This window comes from Plasmodium sp. gorilla clade G2, assembly GCF_900097015.1.
Source record: "Plasmodium sp. gorilla clade G2 genome assembly, chromosome: 2".
NCBI classification, from domain to species: domain Eukaryota; phylum Apicomplexa; class Aconoidasida; order Haemosporida; family Plasmodiidae; genus Plasmodium; species Plasmodium adleri (nom. inval.).
In genome coordinates this window covers 181,495-209,474 of record NC_041694.1, presented here as the reverse complement: position 1 = coordinate 209,474, position 27,980 = coordinate 181,495, and the positions used below count along the sequence as shown (strand labels likewise).

Genomic DNA, 27,980 nt, shown 5'->3' with positions numbered 1-27,980 from the left:
AAATAGCTAAGTGGATAAAATATATATATATATATATATATATATATAACATTTATTTTATAAAAATGAGTAAGGTATTTCATTGCATCATATATTATTTCACAAAGAATATATATATATATATATATATGGGGTGATGCCTTATAAGGGCTTCTAATTCCTTTGAAATATGCAAAATTATATAGAATTTTAACACAAAAATAAAATATTATGTGACTCATGATTATACATACTCATTATAATTTTGAAAGATAAATTTAAAGAAGGAAAAAATCGAAATGAGGAAAAAGGCACATGTGTGTAATCATAATACTTTGACTAAAAGACAAATATGCTACATAGAGATATAAAGAGATCACATATGGCCTTCTGTTAATATAGTTTAAAGTTGAACAAGTACACATGTATATATGGCAAATAATTATGTACGAAGTAATATGTATATGTATATATATATATATATATTTTATACATGGGTTATTTTATTATTTTTTCATTTTATCCCTCTTTAAAGTGTTAAAAAAGAAATAATTAAAGAATATATGAATAACTTTATCTTACTTATTAATTCGATATCATTTCTGAAAAATAAAGAATATTCTAAATTGATCATTAATAAGTGCATTAGATCAAATTATATATTTAATAAAATATATGTATATGATATCATTATAAATTATTCAATTTTTTATAAATCTTCCCCATTTGGCAATTTTATTTTATATTTTTAATTTTGTATTTTCATTAAATGAAAAATATTATAGTATGAACATGCAAACATTACAATATTAATATATTAAAGAAAAAAAAAAAAAAAAAAAAAAAAATCATGCATCTTTTTATGTACATTATTATGAAAATGTGGCAATTTATAAAAAAATTGGTAAATGAATTTCTTTTTTTTTTTTTTTTTTTTTTTTTTTTTTTTTTTCTTTTACCATATAATTTTTTTAATTTACTCTTGAATATGATTTCACGTATAACTTATTTATACAATCTTATCAAAAAAAAAAAAATTTTATTTCATTTGGTGTAATTGGGAAAAGTTTAAAAAAATATATATTATATATAAATAAATATATATATACATATATATTTATATAATATAATAATTATTTGTTTTATTATTTCCAGTGAATACCAAATTAAAAAAAATATATCCAAGTATGTAATTATATATATATATATATATATAACTATCATAATATATATATATTAATTTGTATATAAAATAACACGAATGTGTTACCATTTAAATTATATGTGTACACGATCATATTATATCCCTAATTTTTGTTAACTTATTATATTTCCATTTGGAGGGACATTTTTGTAAATATATAAAAAGAAAAAAATATAATAAAATAATAAAAGAAAAAAAAAAAAAAAAAAAAAAAAAAAAGAATCATATAAATTTTGTAAAAATTAAAATTAATACAACATTTAAAGATTATATTCATTTATATAAATTAAATTGTTATATATTTTTTTATAATTTTGAAAAGAAAAATAAAAAAATTAAAAATGAAAAAATTAATATATAATAATATTTATAAAATATATATCTTCAATTATTAAAATTGAAAGATATGTATCTTTAAAAGATATTAAAAATATTTAAATAATCATAATTTTTCAACACATTTTATTATTAATATTATAATATTTTTATTTAAAAAATATAATAATTATATATATATACATTTATATTTTATATTTTCAGATGTGTTATAAGTTGTAAAAAAAAATGTGGATAGTTAAATTTTTAATAGTAGTTAATTTTTTTTTAAGTTGTACCACACACTTTGATAAATTATATAGCAGTTATTCTTATAATATTGTACCAGAAAATGGAAGTATGTTAAATAGGAGAATTTTAGAGGAAGACAAAAGAAATGTGAAAGTAGGAAGTACTAGTGATGCTTCTGGAAAGGATGGATCTTCAAGTGGTTCCCCCAATTCATCTAGCACAGAAGGAAAAGAGAATGAAAATACAACTACTGAACAAGCAGGAAAAGGTAGTAATAAAGAAGAAAGTGCCAAAGAAACTGCAAATGAAAAGGGTGGTGCTAAAGTAGAAGAAAAAGATAAAGAACAAACAGTTGGTGAAAAAGCAGGTAAAGATCAAAAAAAAGTTACAGAAGAATCTGGAAAAGAATCCAAAGTAGCTGTTGATACAAAAAAAAATGAAGCTATCCCTGAAAAGGTAGCTGAACCTCGTTCACCAACTTCAGGTAAATAAACAAAAAAAAAAAAAAAAAAAAAAAAAAAGTTCATATATACTTATATATATATATATATATATATATATTTATTTATTTATTTATATGTTTAAATTCATATTTATATCTGTTACATTATCCATCGTATAAATTTCAACTCTTCCTTGACCTTTTGTAGATGAGCATGCTGGAGAGGAGGAGGACGAAGACGAAGACGACGAAGAAGAAGAGGAAGATGATGACGAAGATTCTGATTCTTCAAGTTATGATACTTATAATAAAGAAGATTCAGATGATGAAGATTTATGTAAACATAATAATGGAGATTGTGGAGATGATAAAATATGTGAATATGTTGGAAATAGAAGAGTAAAATGTAAATGTAAAGAAGGATATAAATTAGAAGGTATTGAATGTGTTGAAATGTTTTCCTTAGCATCTTCTTCTTTAAATTTAATTTTTAATTCATTTATAACAATATTTGTTGTTATATTGTTAATAAATTAAGTTTTTGTTTATTTGTTGTTTTAATAAAATTTTAAATACCGATTTTTATATACTTTGATATGTTTAAATCTTACCATAATAATATATTTTATATATACACATGATTTTTATAGGGTTTTTTATATATCTTTATATACTTTTTATGTTATTTTGTATCTATACATAGTTTTTATAATATTATATATATATATATATATATATATATATATATTTATATTTATATAATTTTTTTTATATCTACACTTGATTTTTATAATTTCTTATATGTACAACTATATTTCTATAATTTTTTATATGTACAACTATATTTTTATAATTCTTTATATATACAACCTTATATATATATATATATATATATATATTGTTTTTTTTTTTTTTTTTTTGATTTTTCATTTAATTTTTTTTTTAATTTAAAATATTATATTATAGTGAAATATAAAAAAATTAAAATGTTTGGAAACCTAAAAGGATGTATACATACGTACATACATTTTTTTTTTTTTTTTTAATATAAGATATACATGCATCTATATATATATGTATACACCTTTTTATTATTTTATAACAACATATATTTGTTCTATTATACATTTATATGTATATATGTTTTCTTTATATATTCAAGCATGCTCTAATTTATTTTAATTTTTATTTTAATTTTTTTTTTTTTTTTTTTTTTTTGTTCATGAAAATTTTTGTCATTGAATGGAACCAAATATAGTACCATGCATCTGGAAAATCCAAAAAAATCTTGGCTAGTTTCTTCGATTAATTGTTCCTTTTTTTTTTTTTTTTTTTTTTTTAAAATGAAATTTTATTTTTATTTCTTCTCCACGATTTAATAACTATTTAGAAAAAAAAAAAAAAAAACAAATATATATATATATGTATATTACCTTTTGTAAATTATGGAAAATTGGAAAAAAATCTTTCGACTCATAAATGGTCACACACATATATATGTATAATATTTTAATGTTTTAATATTTTTTTTTTTTTTTTTTTTTTTTTTTTTTTGTCAAGATTTTAGTAAAATGAATATATTATATATTCTATCATATATTAATTTTTTCGTAATTTTTTATAGCTTGAATTTAAATAATAGAAATGAGAATTTTTTGACTGTAAGAAGATTAATGAGTGACCAAACAGAAGGGGGTGGTGTTGGAAGTGAAGATAATGTGAATAAAAATAATAATAGAAGTGATGAAAATAAATTAAAAGAAGAAGATGCTTTATCTACTGAGATGACTGAAAAAAATTCCAGTTCATCAGATAAACAACCCAATGATATTTCACAAGATGAATCAAAGAATAATTCTAAGAGTTCAGAATCTATACAAAAAGAACGTGAAGAAAAAGAGAATAGTAACCCTAATTTAGATAGTAGTAAAAATTCTAGTGAGAGTACAACACGTTCTGTTGATATATCAGAACATAATTCTAATAATGCAGAGACAAAAGACGAGAACGGAGAAGAAACTTTAGAACTTGAAATTAATGAGAATGCAGATAGAGGTCAAGAGCCTCCAAATAGATTACATTTTGGTAATATATTTGTATATTAATATATAAAATAAAGTACACACACGAATAAATAAATAAATATATATATATATATAATATATATATATAATATATTTATATTGATTTACATTTATTTATATATATTTTTAAATTTTTAGACAATATAGATGATGAGGTGCCACATTACAGCGCCCTAAGATATAATAAAGTAGAAAAAGATGTAACAGATGATATGCTATTATATAATATGATGAGTCATGAAAATAAAAAATCATGCTCCATAAATAATGGTGGATGTTCTGACGATCAATTATGTATAAATATAAATAATATTGGAGTTAAATGTATATGTAAGGATGGATATTTACTAGGAACAAAATGCATATTATTGAATTCTTATTCTTTCCATCCATTTTTTTCTATTATTATTTATATTATATTGTTTTTATTATTATTCGTTTAATATATTTTTCTAAATAACAAAAAAAAAAATATACATATATATAAATAATATATATATATATATATATATATTAATATAATTCATTGACTTTTTTGTTATATATAACTAATCCATATTTAATAGAATAAATATTTGTAATATAATTATTATAATTAAAAACCTTATCAAATTTAATATTATTTTATTTATTCAATACTATTATTACTGCACACTTATATCCTTCGGATCATTTTTCACTATGCTATCAAAAAAATAATAGATAAATATCATATAAATATAATATAAATATCATATAAATATAATATAAATATAATATAAATATCATATAAATATAATACAAATATAATACAAATATAATACATATATGTGCAGTAAAACTCTTTTTTTTTTTTTTTTTTTTTTTAATTTTATTTTCATTTTAAGGTGCATTAATATTTATTTTAATCATTTACCATATAAAACCTAGTATCTTTTCATATAATAAATCAAATGCACACACAAAAAAAAAAAAAAAAAAAAAAAAATGTTTTTTCTTTTTTTTTTAATAAACATATGAATTATATATAGATAAATCTCGACAAATCAATTTACAATTTACAATTTTCATTTTTTCCATTTTATAAATTTTTTTAATTTATATATTTTTAGACATATAGAAAAAACAACACAAATATTAAAAAAAAAAAAATAGAACTATTTATAAAAAAAATATATTAATAAGATAATCTTAGAAGAAAAAAAAAAAATATATATATACATATATATTTAAGTACATATTAAATAATTATTTATATATTAATAATAATAAAATTTTAATTATATTAAATTTCTATTTGTAATTTAATATTATTTAATAATTAAATAAAAATAATTGTTTTTATTAACTCTTAACATAATATATTAGTCAAAATGAAGGTAATTAAAACTTTGTCTATTATAAATTTCTTTATCTTTGTTACCTTAAATATTAAAAATGAAAGTAAATATAGCAACAATTTGATAAACAGTGCTTATAATATGAACATAAAGAGAAGTATGGCAAGTACTGGTTCTAACACTACTAGTGGAACTGCAAATCCTACAAATACTCCTACTAGTGCTGGTAATTCTGGTAGTACTGGTAATGCTGATAATGCTGGTAGTACTGGTGGTGCTGATAGTTCTGTTAGTGCTGGTAGTGCTAGTAGTTCCGATAAAACTGATAGTACTGAAAATAATTCAGATTCATCTTCTAGCACCCTTTCACAAAATCCAGGTTCTGATAGCGTATCAACCACTGCAAAGAATAATCCAACAGAGGGTGAAAACACAAACAAAGTAAATGAACCCAAAACTCAGGAAGCCACTGAAAGTGGAAAAACTGCAATTCCTTCATCATCAACTGAACAAGCTCAAAAATCTGATTCACAAGCTGAAACAGCAGAAAAATCTGATTCATCAAATGAACAAAAACAAAATTCTGCTCCAAAAACTGAACAATCTCCAAATGCTGCTCAAAAAGCAGAAGAAGCTAAAGCCCCAGAAACACAACCAGCCCCAGCTACTAAACCTAATGAAAAACCAGGAAATATGCAAGGTTCTAGAAATAATCAACCACAAAGTTCTTCTGAAGACCAAAAAGAATGTAAGAATGGTGACGAAGCCAGTTGTGGAGCAGGAGCATCCCTCTTAAGCAACTCTAGCAATATTGCTTCAATAAATAATTTTGTTGCTTTAATTTCAGTAACATTTGTTTTAGCTGTTTCCTTCTTCATATAATTTTCTTCATTTTAAAACATTCACATAAATAACATATGTATATATATGTTTATATATGTGCTTAATTTTTTTATATTACAAAATTTCATATATACATTAAAATTTTTTATGACACCCCTTCGATTGTGTATACTTTTGAATATTTTTATTTTATACATGGTTTTTACATATAAAATGAATAAATGCAAGCATTGAAAAAAAATAATAAAAAATAGCATTATATTTGACAATGTTATAAATATATATATATATATAAATTTTTTTTTTCCATGTATGTATTTTTTTTTTATAAAAAAAAAATTTATTATTCATGTTTTTAGTAGTAATAATTTGTACAACACAAAAAAAAAAAAAAATAAAATAAAATAAAATATATATAAAATTAAAATGAAATAATAATAAAAAAGGACAAATATAAAACATATTATTTTATAAATATTTTTTAGGGCACCATATTTTGTTCAAGTACTTATTATGTCAAAAAAGGTGTACATGTTAAAATATCCTAAATTTATTTTAAATAATAATGTGGGTGTATCCAAATTAAAATGTCTTCTTATATATTTTGAATATATATATATATGATACCTCGTTAAGATATAAATATATATATATATATATATATATATATATATATATAAATATATATATATATATTTTTTTTTTTTTTTTTTAATTTTCTTTTTTATGTTTGGTCAAGTGTTCCACATTTTTTGACAAATAACTTGCATATCCAACATAATTGTGAGGTGTTAGATTCATCAATTCTTCGATTGCCTTTTTTGGTAGTTGAGAACAATTTTGTTGTATGAATTGATGGATGCATTGTTTGTCTATAGATTGACCTCGTGTAAAGTTTTTGAGTTGTTCATAAGAATCAGGAATATTATATTTTTTCATAATAATTTGTATCGGTTCTGCTAATGTGCACCAGTTTTGATTTAATTGTTCATTGATAACATTTTGATCTACATCAATTTTGTTTAATCCTTTTAATAAAGATTTATATGATATTAAAGAATAAGCAAAGGATGAACCTAGATTTCTAAGAACAGTTGAATCAGATAAATCTCTTTGTAATCTACTAATAGGTAATTTCGAACTAAATAATTTGAATAATGAATTAGCTAGATGTAAATTTCCTTCAGCATTTTCAAAATCTATAGGATTAACTTTATGTGGCATAGTACTACTTCCAATTTCTTTTTTTACAATTTTAAGTTTTAGAATATTAGATGAAATATATAACCACATATCAACAGATAAATCAATTAAAGTATAATTTAAACGAGCCAATGTATCTGATATTTCACATATATAATCATGATCTTGTATTTGTGTGCAATATAATGAAAAATGTAAATTAAAATATGTTTCTATAAAATATGTAATATTATGAATCCAATCAATATTAGGATCACAAACTTTATGTGCATTAAAATTCCCTACAGCTCCATTAAATTTAACAAATATTTCAATATTTTTTAATTTATTTATATGTTTATATAAACGATAATAATAGTTAGACATTTCCTTTCCAAATGTAGTTGCTGATGCAGGTTGTCCATGTGTTTTTGATAATAAAGGGATATCAGAATAATTAAAAGAAAATTCTTTTAATTTGTCTATAATATTTTGTATATTTGGTATTATAATATTATGTAAACAATTATATAAACATAAACCATAAGCTATATTATTTATATCTTCACTAGTACATAAATAATGTACATATGGTATTACTTTTGTTATTTCTTCATTTTTTAAACTTTCTAATTTCTCTCTTATAAAATATTCAACAGCTTTCACATCATGATTGGTTTCTTCTTCTATCTTTTTTACACGCAATATATCATCATCATTTATTAATTCCATTATAGATTTTATACAACTCAAATTATTATCACTAACCTTTGAAAAGAAATATTCTTTCTCATTCAAAAATATTAACCATTTTATCTCAACAATTATTCTATATTTTATCAAAGCGTATTCTGAAAAATATTCCCTAATTTCTTCGCACGATTTCTTGTATCTACCGTCGATGGGTGAGATGTTTTTCAGTTGATTCACATGTACATCCATAATAAAAATAAATAAAAAAAAGTAACTATATAATAAGGAAGATATATAAATGTAAATATATATATATATATATATATATATATTTTTTTTTTTTTTTTTTTTTTTTTTTATTTATATACTTTACATCTTAGTGGTTTTGTTTTGGGGAGCTATATTATGATTTTCCTTTTTTTAAATTATATCATATGAATATAATCGTATCTTTTAATAAAAAAAAAAAAAAAAAAAAAAAAAAAGAGTATATACTAATTCTTACTTACATATATATTTTTTTTTTTAATATGATATAATTTTTTTATATTAATATCAAAAGTAGAAATAAATTTGTTTTAAAATAAATAAAAAAAAAAAAAATACTTTTATGTATATTATTTTATATATATATATAACATATTTAGGTTGAACATATTTATAAAAATATTAAGGAACCTCTTTCTATATGTTTTGTAAAAATTTGTAGAAATTTAAATGTATATTATATATAAACAACATAGTGATAATAATTTTATATGTATATAATATATATAATTATTATTTTTTTTATATTAATATATATATATATATATATATATATATATATGTATAATATTATTACATCATTTGATTGATATTTAAAATAATATCTCTTTTTTTTTAAATGTAAAATATATTTTGTCAGAATGACTTTATATAGAAAGTGATTCGTTTTAAGAATACAATTTTGTTCTAATATATTAATATTATATATATATATATATTTTTTTTTTCTATATTCAGATCAGAATAGAGAAATTCTTTTCCATTTTACATATAAATTTTAAGGAAAAGTAAAAAAAGTAGTTCAATATATATATATATATATTTTTTTTTTTTTTTTTTTTATAACAATGTATAATAATATAAACCATATTTTATCAGAAAAAAAAAAATAAAGATGAAATATATCTTATCAATATATATCATCGTATTGCTAATATTATTATGTAAAAACTTAAAAATGTAATATATATAATATATATATATATATTTTTTTTAATTCATAAATTTTGATGTGTTAATAAGATGGCTTTTTTTTGTCCCAACTGTCATAACATAGTTTTAGTTCATATAGAAAAGGGTGTTTATTTTTATTGTAAATCATGTAATTATAAATATAAGATAAAAAATAAAATATATAATAAATTCGATTGTCAACAGTTTAATAAGACGATTCCTTTGGATGCTGTTGATATAAATAATAAAAATATGTCTAAGACTCAAGGTATGGAAATAATAAAAAAAAAAAAAAAATATATATATAAAATAATAATAATAAAAAATCCAACTTGTGATTATATTATAAGAAATAGAATTTTTAGTATGAATATTTTTGTATGTTTAAATATATTATCACATATATAAATATATATATATATATATATATATATATTTTATTTATTTATTAATTTTCTTTTTAGCTGTATGTCCAAAGTGTACAAATGATGAAGCATATTTTTATAGTTTACAAATAAGATCTGCTGATGAACCTAGCACCATATTTTATATCTGTGTCAAATGCAACTATCACTGGAAGGAATAACCTTTTCTTTTTTTTTATTTTTTTAAATGTATAATATATATATATATATATATGTATATATCTTCATATATATATTTTTTTATTTTTTTTAAGTATAATTTTTATTTTATTTTATTTTATTTTATTTTATTTTATTTTTTATTTTAACTCTTTATGTTTACAAAGAATTCATAATTTGTTTGAAATAATTAAAAAATTAAAATAAAACATAAAAATTTGAAGTACCTCGTAAATAAATATATATAAATAAATAAATATATATATATATATATAATTTTTTATGATTATTTTTTTAAAATTAAATATGAGATGACATATACCTACATTTATTATAGAACAATGGTGGAAATATTTCTATGAATATGTTAGATTTAAGTGAATTCATAGGTACAAAAATATATATATATATATATATATATATTTTTTAATTATTATAATAATAATGAGAATTTAAAAAAAAAAAAATATCTAAAATATGCTTCATATATATTATTATATATATGTAATTATTTTTTAAATATAAAATTATAATATCTTCTATATATAACATCCTAAATTTATTCAAAAAAAAAAAAAAAAGGGTTATTTTCATGCTATCATTAGAATACGTAAATTTAATTGTACTACTTTTTTAATAAGTTCGTACTACTATTTTCTATTTTTCTAATATTTTTTTTCCTTTTAGATATAAAAAAGTAGAAAGAAAAGACAAAAATAAAAAAAAAAATAAAAAAAAAAATAATAAAATAATAAAATAAAAAAAATTAATATATAAAATATTTAGATTATTATATATATATATTTTTTTTTTATTATTTTTTTTTTTATATAAAAAAAAAAAAATATTTAGATATATATATTTATTAATATTTTATTATAACTAAAAAATAAATTATAGAAAATATCAAAATATATTTATTTTTTTTTTTTTTTGTTTGTCCTTGTCCATAAAAAAATATCATATCCATATAAATATACATATTATTATATGTTTTGATTTCTTTATTTGATTTTAATATTCTTCATAGAATATAAATAAACAATTATATATATAATAAATATGTTAATATATATATTAAATATATAGGGAAAAAAAAAAGAATCGATAAATCATAAATATATATTTTATATGGATACAATAAAAAAAAAAAAAAAAATTTAAATGGCATGAGAGAGAGCATGCTAGGTTAAAAGAAATAGAAGAGAAGTCCTTGACGCATATCAAAATGAATATAAAAAAAATTAAAAATTTTTTTAAACTTTTTTAAAAAAATTACTCTTTTTTTATAATATTTTGACATTTATTTTTATATTTTTCATTAGATTAATTTTTTTCTTTTTTTTTTAAATAAGAAAATTTGAAAATTCTAAAATATAAAAAAAAAAAAAAAAAAAAATTTGTGAACAGGAATATAATATAATTATATTTATTATTTAAAAAAGAAAAAAAAAAAAAAAGAAAGAAAAGAAGCAGAGAAGCCCATATAAATATATATATAATATATATATATATATAGTGAACCCCCCTATAATAATATACATATATAATATATATATATATATAGGTGATATATAATACCCTTCAGTATATATAATAATATAATATATATATAATAATATATATGTATATATTTTTTTTCCTATATATTTCTTAATTATTAAAAATATATCCTAATGATAAAAAAAATAATAATAATTAAAGAAATTGAAAATATATGTGGGGAAAAAAAATAAAAAATATATAAATTTAGATATATATTATTTTTAATTGTATATCTATATCACTAATATATATGTAATATATTATGTGTATCTATAACACCACATATATAAATATATTTACATTCATATATTACATAATGTTTATATATTTTTTATTCATAATCATTTATATTATTTAATATATGTATATATTGTACTTTTCTGTTTTATATATATATATATATATATTTTTTTTTTTTTGTTAATATTTATTATTTTATATATATATAAAATATTGTGATAAGGCAACATTTTTTTTTTATGTCTTATTTAAATTTTTCTTTACATATTATTCATATGGTTGTAATTATAAAAACATATATATTATTTTATATGTGTTTTTTATTTTTTATCTTATATTTTTAATATTTATATTTTAGATATTATTATGATTTTATGTTTAAAATATATATATGACATAAAATAAAATGAGATAAAAAGTGTAAAAATATATATGTATATATTATATATATATAATTTATATATATGTTTATTATAATATAAAAAAAATTGTATGTCATATATGAATATATAGACATATAAAAAATAATTTTAAAATATAATAATATATATATGTAATATTATTAAATATTTAAAAATTGTTAAGCAAAAAAAAAAAAAAAATAAAATAAAATAAATAAATAAATAAGGAAATAAATAAATAAAAATATATATATATATATATATATATATATATATTTATATTTATATATAATATCATTTTGTTTATTTCCTTATTTATTTGCAACGATATCATTAAGTCGTATGATTTAAAAAGAAAGCATTTTTATAGACAATGCAGCAAGATGGTAATATACAAGTAAAAATATTAAAAGATGTAAATCCATATTATTATAAAAAAGAAAATCCATACGACAGTTTAGAATATAGTAAATATATTGTGAATGTGAATGATATTGAAACAACAAATATTATTGATGATAAAAAAAAAGATTTAGTTAAATCAAAATATGAAATTTTTACAACTGATTCGTTGTCAACAACTACAGATGAAATATCTTATGGATGTCATATTGAAAATAAAAGTGAAGAAAAAGAATATTTGAGATTTTTTGACAAACAAACAGGAATAATACGACAAGATAATAACAACAATAATAATAATAATATTAATAATAATAATAATAATATTAATAATAATAATAATAATATTAATAATAATAATAATAATATTAATAATAATAATATTAATAATAATAATATTAATAATAATAATAATTACCATTGTGACAATATTAATAACCTTTGTAGTACTGAAAATATTTTCGATGAAAATATATTAAGAACAAAAAAAAACGATAATACAATTATAAATGGTAATATTAAATATTTAAACAATAATAATATATTTAATACCAACATGGTACCACAAAAAAACAATACACAATTATTTAAACCATATGATAAAAATATGAGGAATATTCAATTATATAATAAGGCCGTCAGTTTTTTAAAAAATGATGGGGACGTAAATTCAAAGAAAAATACTCATGATAGTTTGATGTTTTTAAAAAGTGTGAGAAGTAAGAGTAATAATAATCTTATTGTAAATAGAAATATAACAAGTAATATGACAAGTAATATGACAAGTAATATGTCAAGTAATATGTCAAGTAGTATGACAAATAATATATCAAGTAGTATGACAAATAATATATCAAGTAGTATGACAAATAATTTGTCAAGTAGTATGACAAATAATATATCAAGTAGTATGACAAATAATTTGTCAAGTAGTATGACAAATAATATATCAAGTAGTATGACAAATAATATATCAAGTAGTATGACAAATAATTTGTCAAGTAGTATGACAAATAATTTGTCAAGTAGTATGACAAATAATATATCAAGTAGTGTGCTTAATAATATGAATAGGGTTGTGACGAATAATATTATTACTAATATAAACAGGTCAGTATCTGGAAGTAAAAGTATTAACATGAGCAACCCCTTAATTATAAATAAGATGGATTATAATACTGATAACTATCAACACCATCACCACAACAACAACAATAATAATAATAATAATAATAATAACAATAATAATAATAATAACAGTAATAGTAATAGTAATAGTAATAGTAGTAGTAATATTTTAAGTGGTAAATATTTTGTGAATTCTCAAAATGGTAATAAAAATAATTTCCTTACAAAATTAGGAGAAAGCACAATACGATCTACTACAAACATTTTAGATATTTATAAACAAGGAAATATGTATATGCATCTCCCAAAAAATGTTGATGTATTAAATAATGTCTCTTCATATAATATAACACATGAAAATTATATTAAAAGGGACAATGGAAACGTGGCAAATAATAATAACCACGTTGTAAATAATAATAACAATAATTATATAAATAATAACAATGTTGTAAATAATAACAATAATTATATAAATAATAACAATAATTATATAAATAACAACAACTATATAAATAATAACAATGTTGTAAGTAATAACAATAATTTTATAAGAAATAATATATCCTTAAATAATGCTCATGCATTAAACATTAAATTTAATAAGAAAGATAATGTGGAGAACCTAAGAAACCATATTCCAAACAATGAAAATAAAAACATTGTAAATATGTTAAGTTTAAAAAATATGAAAAGCATAAATGATTTGTCAGTCTTAATAAATAAAAATAAACCTATTCATTTGATACATGGTAATGAGATACAACAAAAAAGATCATTGAGTAATGTTCAAAAATTAAAAACGTTGAATACTTTTCCAAATTCTAAGGGAAGGTTTAGTCTTATGAATAAAATGGCTAGCATGCCAAATATGAGTACAACGAGTAATATGAACATGTCAGGTGTAAACACAAACTCTTCTGAAGGATTAATTAGTATGAATAATATAAATACCTTGAATAATATAAACAGTGTGAATAATATAAACAGTATGAATAATATAAACAACATGAATAATATAAACAACATGAATAATATAAACGACGTGAATTATATAAATACACTAAAATTATTAAACAATAATAATGATATATATAACTTAAATGCACAAGTAAAAAATAATAGTGATATACAAAAGAAATTTAGTACCTGTGGAAAAAGTGACACCTCTGAAAGTATAAATAAGAATGCAAAATACTTAAAATATATACAAGAAAATATTCAATATTTGAATAATCTTGATGATAATAAAAGAAAGTATTCTCTTACAAGTATAACTGATGTGGGAGGTATAAAAAAAAAAAAAAATATGAATGATATTTTTTTAGGAAAGCATGATAATGTATTACTTACAGATGAAATGCAAAATATAAATATAGGAAGAAACATGTTGAATAATAACAACAACAATAATAATAATAATATGATAAATTATAATGATAATGATAAAAGTAAGATAATAAATAATGTTATAATAAATAAGAATGTGTCTACCGATTTGTCAAACGATAGAGAATATGATATAAATAAAATGAATATTTATAATGTGGAAAAGGATGAAAATAATTATATAAATATTGCGAATAATAAGATAAAGAAAAATAACATTGATGTTAATAATAATGTGATGAAAATGAATAGTATGGATGAAGAAGAAGGTGTGAATAAATTATCGATAGTATCATTAGATCCAAACAATAACAATATGAATCATATGGATAATATGAATAATATGAATAGTATGAATAATATGAATAATATGAATAGTATGAATCATATGAATAGTATGAATAGTATGAATCATATGAATAGTATGAATAATATAAACATAAATCCAAGTTGTAATAAAGTGACCATGAAAAAAGTGTCTAAAAAAGAGAATGATCAAAACATGGGGTCTACAAAAAAAATTAGTGAAGAAAAATATAATTTTCTTAAAAATTTGATAAGAAATAATAAGAATATGGTGAAATTAAAATATCTAAATAAATTTATAGGAAAAAGAAATGGACCATCAATAAAAAATAATATGAACGATATGATGATTAAGATGAATAATAACATGAAGGATGTTATGAATATAAAAGATACAACAAATATAAGCAAAATAAATAACAATATTAATAATAATGATAATAATAATAATAAGGTGGTAGATGTAAATACAAATAATTGTATTTCTTATAATAGTTGTAACAAAATTAATTATATACATAAATATAAAAAGAAAAGAGTTTTATGTTTAGATAATAAACATGGGAAGAGTGAAATAAAACAAAATGAGAAATTAATTTTTACAAGTTATGAAATAAAAATATTTTTATTAAATACAATTAAAGCAATAGGTATAATTTTTAAGAAATGGAAATTTAAAAATTTTGGATTATATTTTTGGTATCATATAAAATCTATAGAAAATGAAAGAGATCTAAATTTTTATATTAATTTATTTAATTTTTTGTTTGAAATAATAACAGGAAAAAATATATATTATCAATTAAATGATATTCATAATATTGTTAATTTATTCAAAGAATTTAAAATTTATGATTGTAAACATGTTCTTAAAAAAACTATTAAAGTTTTAAATAAATATGCAAAAAAAAATTCCAAACAATTTTCTCTTTCTGAAAATAATCATCATGTAGTATTAGATATAAATAAAAATATGTTATTTAATGATGATGAAAAATTAACAACATGTAATATAAAACAAAATGAACAAGAACAAATTAAAAGTAATATTCTATATGATCATTATAATATAAATGTAGATAATAAACAAAGTAATCAAATCATATCAAATGAAAATAATAACTCAAAGGATAATTTTTATTCATATCTATATGAATCATTACAAGGAAATAATCATATTCTTCAACAACCAGGTGTACAAAATATGCATATATATAATATGTTCTCACATTTTAATGAATTAAATTATAATGATATGTTTAACTTTTCAATAACCTAAAAAGGTATATATGTATATATGTATATATATATATATATATATTTTATGTCATTTGAATTATTATACTTGTCACGAAGAAGGCAAAAAAAAAAAATTTTTTTTTTTAATTTTTTTTTAAATTCATATGGAATATTTTGCCATCTTGAAAAAATAAACCAAATTTTTTTTTTTTTTTTGTAACTCACAAATTTTTTGTTAATTTATATATATATATATATATATATTTATATATTTATATTTATTTATTTATATAACTTTTTTTTTTTTTTTTTTTAATTTTAAAAAAAAAAGGAAAATATTGAATATAAGCGGCACATACATATATTATATATATATTATTATGTGTTTATAATAATTTATCTATATGTATAAATGTTATTTTTTTTTTTATGAATACTTTTATTTTTCAAAGTGTTGGTTCATCATAATATTTATAATTATTTACGGATTATAAATAAAAAGTCTCGGTATATATTATTTTGTGTTTACCCCTCCTGTCCCTTTTTTCTTGACAATATTGAAATGATCAATATATTTTATGACGTTATCGAAATGATTAATATATTTATAATTTGTGATTATATTTTAATAATATCCCTTTTCATCGTCATTTTTTTTGTTCGACATTTTGTATGGTCGTAAAGAACATGATAGGCTTTACATTGTTATAATAAAAAGAGTGTGTGTAAGAATATTCATTTTGAATATTTTTCGTTTCATTTTCATGATTCTGTTTAATATTAAGCAAATGTGCGTGTGTTTTATTTTTTTTTTTGATTGTAGATAAGAAATGTTTATTGTAAGACAGATGTGTTATGTTATTATATAGAAAGTAAAATAAATATTTGTCAATAACATTATAATATAAAATATGAGTTTGCTTATTCTTATCATTATTGTGGATAAGTTTTTCAAATGTTAATCTATTTATGGGTTGCTTCATTTTATGAACATAAAATTTAAATAAAATATTTTCTAAGAGATTATATTTTGTTGAAGATATTTTATAATGATGTGATAATTTAATAATATCAGCTTGGAATATATTTAATTTATTTAAATGATTTTGTATATTTAATTCATTTACTTTTTTTTGTTTTTTGGAGATAATGAAAAATATATTTTCCTTTTTATATGATAATATTTTTTTGGCTACTTTTAAAAAATTATTATCTAATTCAAATATATTTATTTTATATTTATAAAATATATGTAGTATATTTTCACATATATAATTATCACATCCATAGTTCTTATTACTTTTCTTTTTATGTTTCTTTTTTTTTATAATATATTCTTTATATGAAAAGAAATATTGAGGATATAATTTTACAATAATTTTATATTCTTTGCATGTACAAGATCTTATAAGAAAAATAGCTAGCTGCAATAATTTTATTTGTTCATATTTATATATTTTTATATGTATAATATCATAATTATCGTTTAATAAATTCATATATGGAAAATATCTGAGGTTATTTAGATTGATATATAGGACACGATAATGATTATTAAAAATGATATGATTGTTACAATTATAATTATTAATATAATTATTAATATAATGATTATTATAATTATTAATATAATGATTATTATAATTATTAATATAATTATTATTATAATCATTCATATAATCATTCATATAATTATTAATATAATGATTATTATAATCCTCCTCTTTCTTCTTCTTATTAGTATTATTACTACCAGGTCGATGATTTACTATTATATCACTTATTAATACTTTTTTAAAAAAAGGATAATTAAAAAAGCTTAAAAAGCTATGTACTATTAATTCATTTCTATTTACATATTTATTATATTCATCATGTCTTATATATTTATTTATCATATCTTCTGAAGGAATAATAAAATGAAAAGCATTCGATAATTTATTATATAATATAGTTCTTCTATTTATAATATCTTTTATATTACCATTTAATTTAGGTTTTATATTATCATTTATACATATATCATATATTTCATCTTTATTTCTTTTAATTAAAATAACATTTTTTAATTTTTTTAATACTTCTTTGGATTTATCAAATTCAATAATTCCACCTCCTAATACAATTGTAATATTGTTCATACGTTGTTCTCCATTTTTTTTTTCTTCTATACATTTTTTTTTTAATCTACAAAACAGATCATTTATTTTTTTGTTATAAAATGTTATGCCTTTGTATGTATATGTATAAAATATATTTTCATCATAATATTTATTTTCAAAATTGGGATCATCTACATATATTTCGCATACATCTGAAAAGGAAACTTTTTTGACAATTTTTTTTTTGTTGCTAGTAGGTTCTTTATCTTTATTCTCAATTAAACAATTATGGTTATCACAATAATAATAATTATTATTATTATTATTATTATTATTGTTGTTGTTTTTTTTTTTGTTGTTAATATGATTATGAGGACCTACTTGTTTGTTATGATTTGTCCATTTTATTTTTTCATTCTTTATATCCACATGCTTTATTGTATCTACCTTTTTATGCTTAGGCATTGACACATTCTGATCAAATGTTAATATATAAAAAGCTAGATATAAAGAAGAAATAAATGTTATATATTCATAATATCTAAAATCTGATATAGATAATTTATCAAACTTAATTTCTTCTTTTAATATATATTCATCTATATCAATAACTATGCTATTTTTTATTTTTTTACTGAGGAATGTTTTCCCCACATTTCTCATACCACATATTATTGTAACATTCAAAATATTTATTTGTTTTATTAAATAAGATATATTTATATCATTTTCCAAGATTTCATCATATGTATATGTCCTTCTATAATTATCATCTTTATAAATAAAATTATTCCTTTTATATATATCTATAATATTATTATATTTTATATGATTATCTATTATACTATTACCTTTCGAATATATATTATATGATAATTGTTTTTTTTTATTTTCTTCTTCTTTTTGTATGTTCTTCTTACTTGTGTCTTTTCCTTTTCTTTTATAATGCAAATATATTGTAGATATAATATATCTTTTTCTTTTAAAATATAAATATTTTTGTAATTTCATACATATTTTTTCATCTTTATATTGTTTAGAAGTATATATTTCTTTTTTATGATCATTTGGTATATTATCTATATTATTATGATCGTTTTTGTTTCCATTGTGTATATCACTTTTTTCCTTTATATTATGACTTTCATATGTACTATGAAAAGTTTCTTTTATTTCTTTTATTTCTTTTATTCCTTTTATTTCTTTTATTTCTTTTATTTCTTCTATTTCTTTTATGCAGTATAAATCTTTCAAATTTCTATTATAATTAGAATGTCTTAAAACATAAGGTGTAGATTTTATGAAAACAAATTTGTTCTTCATTTGTGGTTTTCCTCTGTGACGTGTATTACATTTTTTTTCTTTCTTCTCATTGTTGTATTTATTTATTTTTTTTTTCTTCTTAGAAGAGAACAAGTTGAAGCATGATATAAATATTTTGTGCAATACATTTTTTTTATAATTCTTTTTATAATTCTTATTATAATTTTGTTTATAATTTTTTTTATCTTCTTCAACATTGGCAATAATACTACTACTACTACTACTATTATTATTATTTTTTTCATTATTTTCATTATTATTTTTTGTTATAATTTCATTGTTTGTTGCCATATTTTCTTTATTTAATTTATTCATACTATTATCAGATGATTCATTAGCAGATTCAAAAGATAAAACAGATGTAGATACTGAAATGGATTCAGAATCACATGTATTATTATTATATTTAATAGATTCTGTATATTTAGCAATTTTTATTTTGTCATCTTCTATTATTATGTTCATATGTTCAACATTACCATTTTGTTTTATTATATCACTCTCTTTTGATATGTCACTCAACTTTTTTGTATCCATCTCCTTTTTTGTATCACTCTCTTTTGATATGTCACTCAACTTTTTTGTATCACTCTCTTTTGTTTTCCCACTTTTATTCTTCTCATTTGGAGTAGACCCCTTCTGAGGAGATTTTTTTTTTTTACAATATAACAAATTAATATTGTTAACATCCTGAAAATTATAAGTATTAATAAAATCATTAGATCCATTTTTCACATATATTTGTAGATATTTTTTTGCATAGTGATAGAATAAAGGGAAACTTTTTTGTATATGGTCACATTTATTTATTATAATATTTTTAAAAATAAGAGACAAGATGGTTACCATAAAAATAATTCGATGATCATTTTGTGTATCTACATATAGATATAAAGATTGCATATTATTTACAATATATTTTGAATCATTACAGAAGGTATTGATTTTTTCATATTTTTTATGAATAGAATTTGTATATATATTATTATTATTATTATTATTTGTAATTATATTTTTGTCTGTATTTATTATATTGTTTGTTTTTTTTTTTTTTTTATATCTATAAAAATGTATATTTTGTATATGATGTAAAATTTTAGTTATATATATACTATTATCAGTACAAGAAATAAATAATAAGTTATGAAAAAATAATTTTAATATATAGACTACATGATATATTCTAGTTGATTCTTTAATATTTTGATTATGTATGTTTTTGATTTTAAATATTATATTATGATTTAAATTATATATTAAGAAATAACTAAATAAAATACATATGGAAATAAAATCATCTGAAAAAGATTCTGCATCTATAACAATTTTGAAACTTAATATATGATTCTCATTCATTTCATATTTTATATAAATTTTTTCATAAATATTATATTTTATTTTATAATTATTTAAAATTTGTTCTATATAATTATTACTTTTCATTTTATTGTATTCATTCATTGATATAAATAAAGGTGATATATTATTATTACATGACATGTTACATAATAAAGTGGGTCTAACCAAATTTTTTTCTTGTAAATTATTTGAAACCATATTATTTCTACATTCTATTATATTCTTTTTTCCACTTTCATTTATAATATATATATATTTTTTTTTTTTTTCTCTTTTTTTTTGGATTTTATAAAATGGTCTTAATAACTCTTTTTTGTTAATACAAATCTTAGATGTTATAAAATGAACCATATATAATTTATTAGATTTATTTTTAGAACCTATTAAATTATAATAATTTATATTATATTTACTATAATTATTTAATTTCTTATGTTTTTTTATATATATCTTTACTCCAACTAATAAAAGAATATTAAGAAGATAATAATTATATATATCCTGTTGATACATGACACTTTTTATTTTGTAAATTTTATTTCCTTTATATTTAACATTTAAATTATTAATATCTAATTTTAAGGTGATCATACAATTTTCTTTTTTAATTATAAATCCTATAATGAAATAAAAATATAATCCAAAATCGTTATTAATATGATAATAATAGTATCTATTTGGTTTTCCATTCTTTTTTAAGTTTATTGTTGTATCCTTTGTTAAACATTCTATGTTTTGTTTATATAATGTATTCTTTTTTGTTTCCTCTACAACATTTGTCCTTTTTCTCATATGTTTAGAAGTACCGTTTGTCTCAACATCATCTTTCTTTATCATATTATATCCTTCTTTTTTGTTATCCCTCTGAAGTAAATTTGTAACTATTTTGTTTCTCCTTGATTTATTTTGTTTCTGGATGTCTTTTTTGAGAATAATTGAAGAGGGTGCATCGTTTGTCTTATTTTTAAAAGGATGTTCATTGTGATTAGATGTATTTATATATATGTCACTCTTACAATTATTATTAATATTAATATTATTATCATTTGTAGTAGTAGTATTATTTGTTATTTCTTTATATAACTCATACATGTTTTTTTTTTTTACATAATATATACCTTTATGATTAACCTTTATATGTACTCCCCACATCCTCATAACACACAACGTCATATCTATGAATGCTTTAGATGTGGTATTAAATAGCCCACACTGTTTATTTTTTTGATTCTTTATTTTTTTATAAAATGTATAATCATATGGGAGATTATGTTGCACATATGTCTGGTTATTCACCTTATTTTTTTTATTATTATTTATATTATTATTTATATTATTATTTATATTATTATTTTTATTTTTATTTTTATTTGTATGTATATTTTTCTTAGCCATAATGATACCCTGTTGAAAATCATGAGGACTAATTAGTTTATTTAAACCACGTTCATTATTTATCATATATTTTTTAAAGAATGTAATTTTTTTTTTTTCTTTCTGATCAGATATATTATGTATATACCTAATTTTATATTTAATATTATTATTACCATTAATGTAATTTTTTTTTTTTTTTTTTTTATAATCCTTGTTGATTATATTTTCTTTATATACACGTTGATAATTTAAACATATTTTTGTGTTATTATTTGAGAAAGGAGATATTAAAAGTAAGGATGAAATAAATTGACTTGAATAATAATTATCTACATAAATTTTTTTGGTTATGAATATATCATCATGTTTCATATTTAATATGTTTTTTTTAATTGATATATGTATAGGTAAATAATATATTTTTTTTAAATATTTTATTTTTATATATTTGAAACATTTTCTTATAACTTTAATGAGAGGATGTATGATACGTACACTTTCCATTTGCTTACATCCTTTTAATATAATCGATTTAATTTTTTGTTTATTTTCTTCATTAGCTTTTATATTTTGTTTACATATATATAAACATAAGAGTGGTAATATAAAACGACAAACAGTTCCACAATTATAAACATTTAATATAATTTTCTTTTTGAAAACAAATTTTTTAAATAATGTAGTACTGTTTTCTATATTCCCTTTAATTATAATAATGTTTTTTTCTTTTTTTAAAAAGAAATAAGATAATGAAGAATGCTGAATACATGCTGTATTATCATGATCTTCACTTATTTCTTCTATATTTTTTTCATCTTTTTTTGTATATTGAAACATTTTTTTTTTCTTTTTTTTGTTGTTGTTTCTATATATATTATTACAAATATTATTTTTACTTTTGTTTTTTCTTTCTTTTTTAGACATTTTTTTAGACTTCATTTGTGAAAGATCTTCTATATAACTTTTTCTTTTTATAGAAAATAAATTTTCAATGGAATATTTATTAAATGAATTATTAATATTTGTTGCATTCTGTAAGCGTTTTTCATCTTTAATTTTTTTTTTTTCTTCTAAATATCTTTTTTTTTGAACATTAATTATATTATTTACATATTCATCTATTTTTTTATCCTTGAAAATAATAGGAAATCTTAAGTCTCTTAATATTTTTATAAATACCACAACGTCGTAACACATATTTATATTTCTCAAGTATATTTTATTTGAGCTAAGACAACTGATGTAGATAATTCGAATCGTTTCTGATTTGCTGCTTAAGTGTGGCAGCTTTATGGTGTTCATCAGAATGGTTCTAATGTTTTGTTTTCTGGTTACATCGTTGCTTGTAATATTTTGTTTTCTGGTTACATCGTTGCTTGTAATATTTTCCTTTGTAATTACATCGTTGCTTGTAATATTTTTCTTTGTTGTTATATGTTTGTTTGTTATGGTCTCCCCTTTGGTTGTCTGTTTTTTTTTGTTGTTCTTGTCAAACGTTTTTTTTTTCCTTTGTCTCGTCTCATATATGGAAGACACATTTTCCTTATCACTTGTGTCTATTAAACAGATGTCATATTTATCAAGATTCAATATATTACTTTTACTATATGATGATATAAACATATTTGGACATAATACTTTGAGTGCTGATTCTATAGGTATTTCTATAAGTAGATTAATATTTATTTTACTTATATGTATAGGGTTAAAGAATAATAGATAATTTAATTGATTAATATTATTTAATACATATAAATTTTGTATTAATTCTTTAATATGAAGAGATAAATAAATTTCATTGATTTCATATTTCAAATGATATCGTTTCATTATATCTTCTACATCTAATAAAAATAATAAATCTATTATATTTAATTCATATAATATTTTTAATTCACATAATATACCATAATTTAAATATTCATTATATTTATGTTTATATTTAAATATTTGTGATATAGCATTTTTTATATTATAACCTATATTTACTGTATTTACCCTTGTATATATTCCTTGTATTGCTATCTTTTCTTTTTTCTTCTCATTTTGTAGTATATTATTTTGTTTATTCTGTTCCTTATTATTAATTTGTGGCTCTCTATTCGATTGATGATTGTTATCATTACTATTATTTTTATTATTATAATAATATTTATAATTTATATTTTTATGAACACCTTTCTCATAATTTGCATCGTCCTTTTTATTTGTATCTTGAGATATATGATTATTTAAAAGACTGTAATAATTACACATATCATTATTATAAGTCATATCTTTAAGACATATGTCATTATTTTCAAAATATTCTGATAAATATAAAATACTTATATAATAGAAATTATAAAATTCATTTATTTTATGAATATGGTATACCCTATAAATATTATTATGAACAAAACTATTTTTATTATTTCCACTTTTATTTTTGTTGACAATGTTATAATGATCTTCTGCTATTAAAAATTTTTTATTAATTATATATTTTTTCATAAAAAATATAATGTTTTTTTTAAAATAATCCATGTCATATTTTTTTATTCTCATATACATACATTTATCATTAATAAGTGCTGAACTAAGAATTTCTGACAAGGCATATTTATATTCATCGTCGTTTAAAATTACAAACATGCTTTTAATGATACAAATAATTACGTGAGTGTTTAAACATCTAACCATGCACTGAAAACCTACAATGAAAAAAAAAATATATATATATATATTATATATATGACATAATTATTTATGGTCACGTGTTATAATAATAGGACATCTATTTGAGAACATCAAAAGTTATTTAAAATGACTACAATGTATGAATATGTAAAAAGGTATATGGAAAACGTTGTGTAATAAATAAATGTAGGATCACACATACATATAAAAAAAAAAAACAGATACACATATATATATATATATATGTATATTTTCATTTTATTTTTAGTTACTTAGGATGTCTAGTGTCTGGCTGCTCCAATAAAATAATTCCATAGAGGACCTTATGGAACTTGGTATTATATAAAGGCAGGCAGCTAATAAAAAAAAAAAAAAAAAAAAAAAAAAGAAATATATTAATATTAATATTAATGTTAAAATTATTATGTACATGTGATCATGTTTATATTAGATATTTGTTTGTCTCTTATCATGTTCATCATATATATATACACACATAATATATTATATTACATTTATATGTTGTTGTGTTTCTATCTTACCTTTATATTTATTTTGACACATATAACATATATTATTTAATATATACTTATCAGCTATTGCTATTATTATATCCTTAGAACCTAATTTTAATTGTTCTAAGTTATTTATTAAATCTTTACATTTTTCACTTTTATTTTCTGTATTATCATCTTCAAAATTTGATATTATGGATAATAATATAATTTGTTCTATTTCAAAAGTATGTTTAATAAATTTTAATTTTTTAATTATATGTTCTTCTTTTTTTAAAAGCTCATTATAATAATTATAATCCTTCACCTCTTTTACATTTTCTTTTTTATTATTATCATCACAATTTTTTTTTTTTTTTTCTTTCTTTTCTTTATCATCAGACCATATTATTTTTGAAACCTTTCTCTCTTCATTATTTTGATTAATATTGTTTGTGTTACTGTTACCTCCAGAAATTTTAGCTAGCTTCTTTGTAACTATTAAAAAAATAATTAACTTTATAAGCTCATGCCGTTTCTTAAAAAAAAACATATAATCTACAAACACTACGAAGTTTCCTTCTTTAGCATATTCCTTCAAAAATAAAAAAATTAGGACATTATTAAATATTAAAATATACAACAGGTTATATATATATATATATAATAGACATATTAATACTATATATTTAAAAAATATATATAAAAAGAAATATAATAAATATATATATAATAAGAAAATAAAATATTCTCACAATATATACATATATATATAAATATATATATATATATATATATATATATATATATATATTTTGCAACTACAATGAAAAAAAAAAAAAAAAAAAATATACATTTTAATTATATACCTTATTAAATTTATCATAAAACAAACGTATGTTGTTTCCTAGATTAATTTTAAAGCGAATTTCTTTTTCAGTCAGTGCTATATTATCAACCATATCTTCAATTCCCCTTGACATTTTTTTTATTATATAAATATATATATATATATATATATATATTTATATATTTATATATTTATATTTTTTTTTTTTTTTTTTTTTTTTTTTTTTTTAATTCAAAATGGAAATCAAATATTATAAGCAAATAAGGTTCAAACAATCTTATTATATATATCATAAGAAAAGTAAACTTCTTATATATATATATAATACGTATATATTTTTTTTTATTATCATATATCAATTTTAATCAGAAACATATAATTTTTATAAATGTTCAATCATCTTTTATATTCTAAAATAAAAAAATATTTATATTTAAATATATTTTTATTAAAGGATTATAAATATATGAATTTATTTTTAAATTAAGAAATATAAAATGAAGTTTTGTTTTACACTGTTGTTCATAGATTCAATAATAAAATATATATATATATATATATATATATATATATAATTTACATTATATTATTTTTAATATATACTTATTTAATTTATTATTAATTTTAAATACTTATATATATATAATATATATATATATATATTTTTTATAACAGTGTAATCTATATTTTTTAAAAGGGTTGTACTACTTTTGATAAAATGCAAAAGTAGGAAAATTAAAAAAGTACTACACGAAATATATTATATGCACATGCATCTAATAATTAATATGTTTTTATACTTATATATTTGCGTATTCTATGTATATGCATGTATATATATAAATATATATATATATATATATATATATATATATATATATATTATTATTATTATTATAGTTTCCTCAATTTTTTTTTTTTTTTTTTTTAAACGAAATATTATAAATATATATGAGGAATAAGTACATTTTAGATCCTCATATATATCTATTATATTATTTTATTACTATTATATATTTATTTCAAAT

At 18.4% G+C, this 27,980-nt stretch overlaps 7 protein-coding genes across 7 annotated transcripts; 5 read left to right on the top strand and 2 right to left on the bottom strand.

Moving 5' to 3' along the window:
- Nucleotides 1–1,747: 1,747 nt before the first annotated feature.
- PADL01_0205700 (merozoite surface protein 4) lies at nucleotides 1,748–2,729 on the top strand (the record flags this gene model as incomplete). Its single annotated transcript, XM_028681514.1, has 2 exons — nucleotides 1,748–2,234; nucleotides 2,401–2,729. The coding sequence occupies 2 exons, from the start codon at nucleotides 1,748–1,750 to the stop codon at nucleotides 2,727–2,729; spliced, it is 816 nt and encodes a 271-aa protein (XP_028536301.1).
- Nucleotides 2,730–3,763: 1,034 nt separating this feature from the next.
- PADL01_0205600 (merozoite surface protein 5) lies at nucleotides 3,764–4,719 on the top strand (the record flags this gene model as incomplete). Its single annotated transcript, XM_028681503.1, has 2 exons — nucleotides 3,764–4,277; nucleotides 4,415–4,719. The coding sequence occupies 2 exons, from the start codon at nucleotides 3,764–3,766 to the stop codon at nucleotides 4,717–4,719; spliced, it is 819 nt and encodes a 272-aa protein (XP_028536300.1).
- A 909-nt stretch (nucleotides 4,720–5,628) lies between these two features.
- Nucleotides 5,629–6,477, top strand: PADL01_0205500 (merozoite surface protein 2; the record flags this gene model as incomplete). Its single annotated transcript, XM_028681492.1, has 1 exon — nucleotides 5,629–6,477. One exon carries the CDS (start codon nucleotides 5,629–5,631, stop codon nucleotides 6,475–6,477), a length of 849 nt encoding a protein of 282 aa, XP_028536299.1.
- A 672-nt stretch (nucleotides 6,478–7,149) lies between these two features.
- PADL01_0205400 (adenylosuccinate lyase) lies at nucleotides 7,150–8,562 on the bottom strand (the record flags this gene model as incomplete). The annotated part of the gene is made up of 1 exon (XM_028681481.1): nucleotides 7,150–8,562. One exon carries the CDS (start codon nucleotides 8,560–8,562, stop codon nucleotides 7,150–7,152), a length of 1,413 nt encoding a protein of 470 aa, XP_028536298.1.
- Nucleotides 8,563–9,603: 1,041 nt separating this feature from the next.
- On the top strand, nucleotides 9,604–10,120 carry PADL01_0205300 (transcription factor, putative; the record flags this gene model as incomplete). The annotated part of the gene is made up of 2 exons (XM_028681470.1): nucleotides 9,604–9,802; nucleotides 9,999–10,120. 2 exons carry the CDS (start codon nucleotides 9,604–9,606, stop codon nucleotides 10,118–10,120), a joined length of 321 nt encoding a protein of 106 aa, XP_028536297.1.
- A 2,557-nt stretch (nucleotides 10,121–12,677) lies between these two features.
- On the top strand, nucleotides 12,678–16,808 carry PADL01_0205200 (conserved Plasmodium protein, unknown function; the record flags this gene model as incomplete). The annotated part of the gene is made up of 1 exon (XM_028681459.1): nucleotides 12,678–16,808. The coding sequence occupies one exon, from the start codon at nucleotides 12,678–12,680 to the stop codon at nucleotides 16,806–16,808; it is 4,131 nt and encodes a 1,376-aa protein (XP_028536296.1).
- Nucleotides 16,809–17,415: 607 nt separating this feature from the next.
- PADL01_0205100 (pentafunctional AROM polypeptide, putative) lies at nucleotides 17,416–27,085 on the bottom strand (the record flags this gene model as incomplete). The annotated part of the gene is made up of 4 exons (XM_028681448.1): nucleotides 17,416–25,622; nucleotides 25,881–25,964; nucleotides 26,151–26,697; nucleotides 26,972–27,085. The coding sequence occupies 4 exons, from the start codon at nucleotides 27,083–27,085 to the stop codon at nucleotides 17,416–17,418; spliced, it is 8,952 nt and encodes a 2,983-aa protein (XP_028536295.1).
- Between the last annotated feature and the right edge of the window lie 895 nt (nucleotides 27,086–27,980).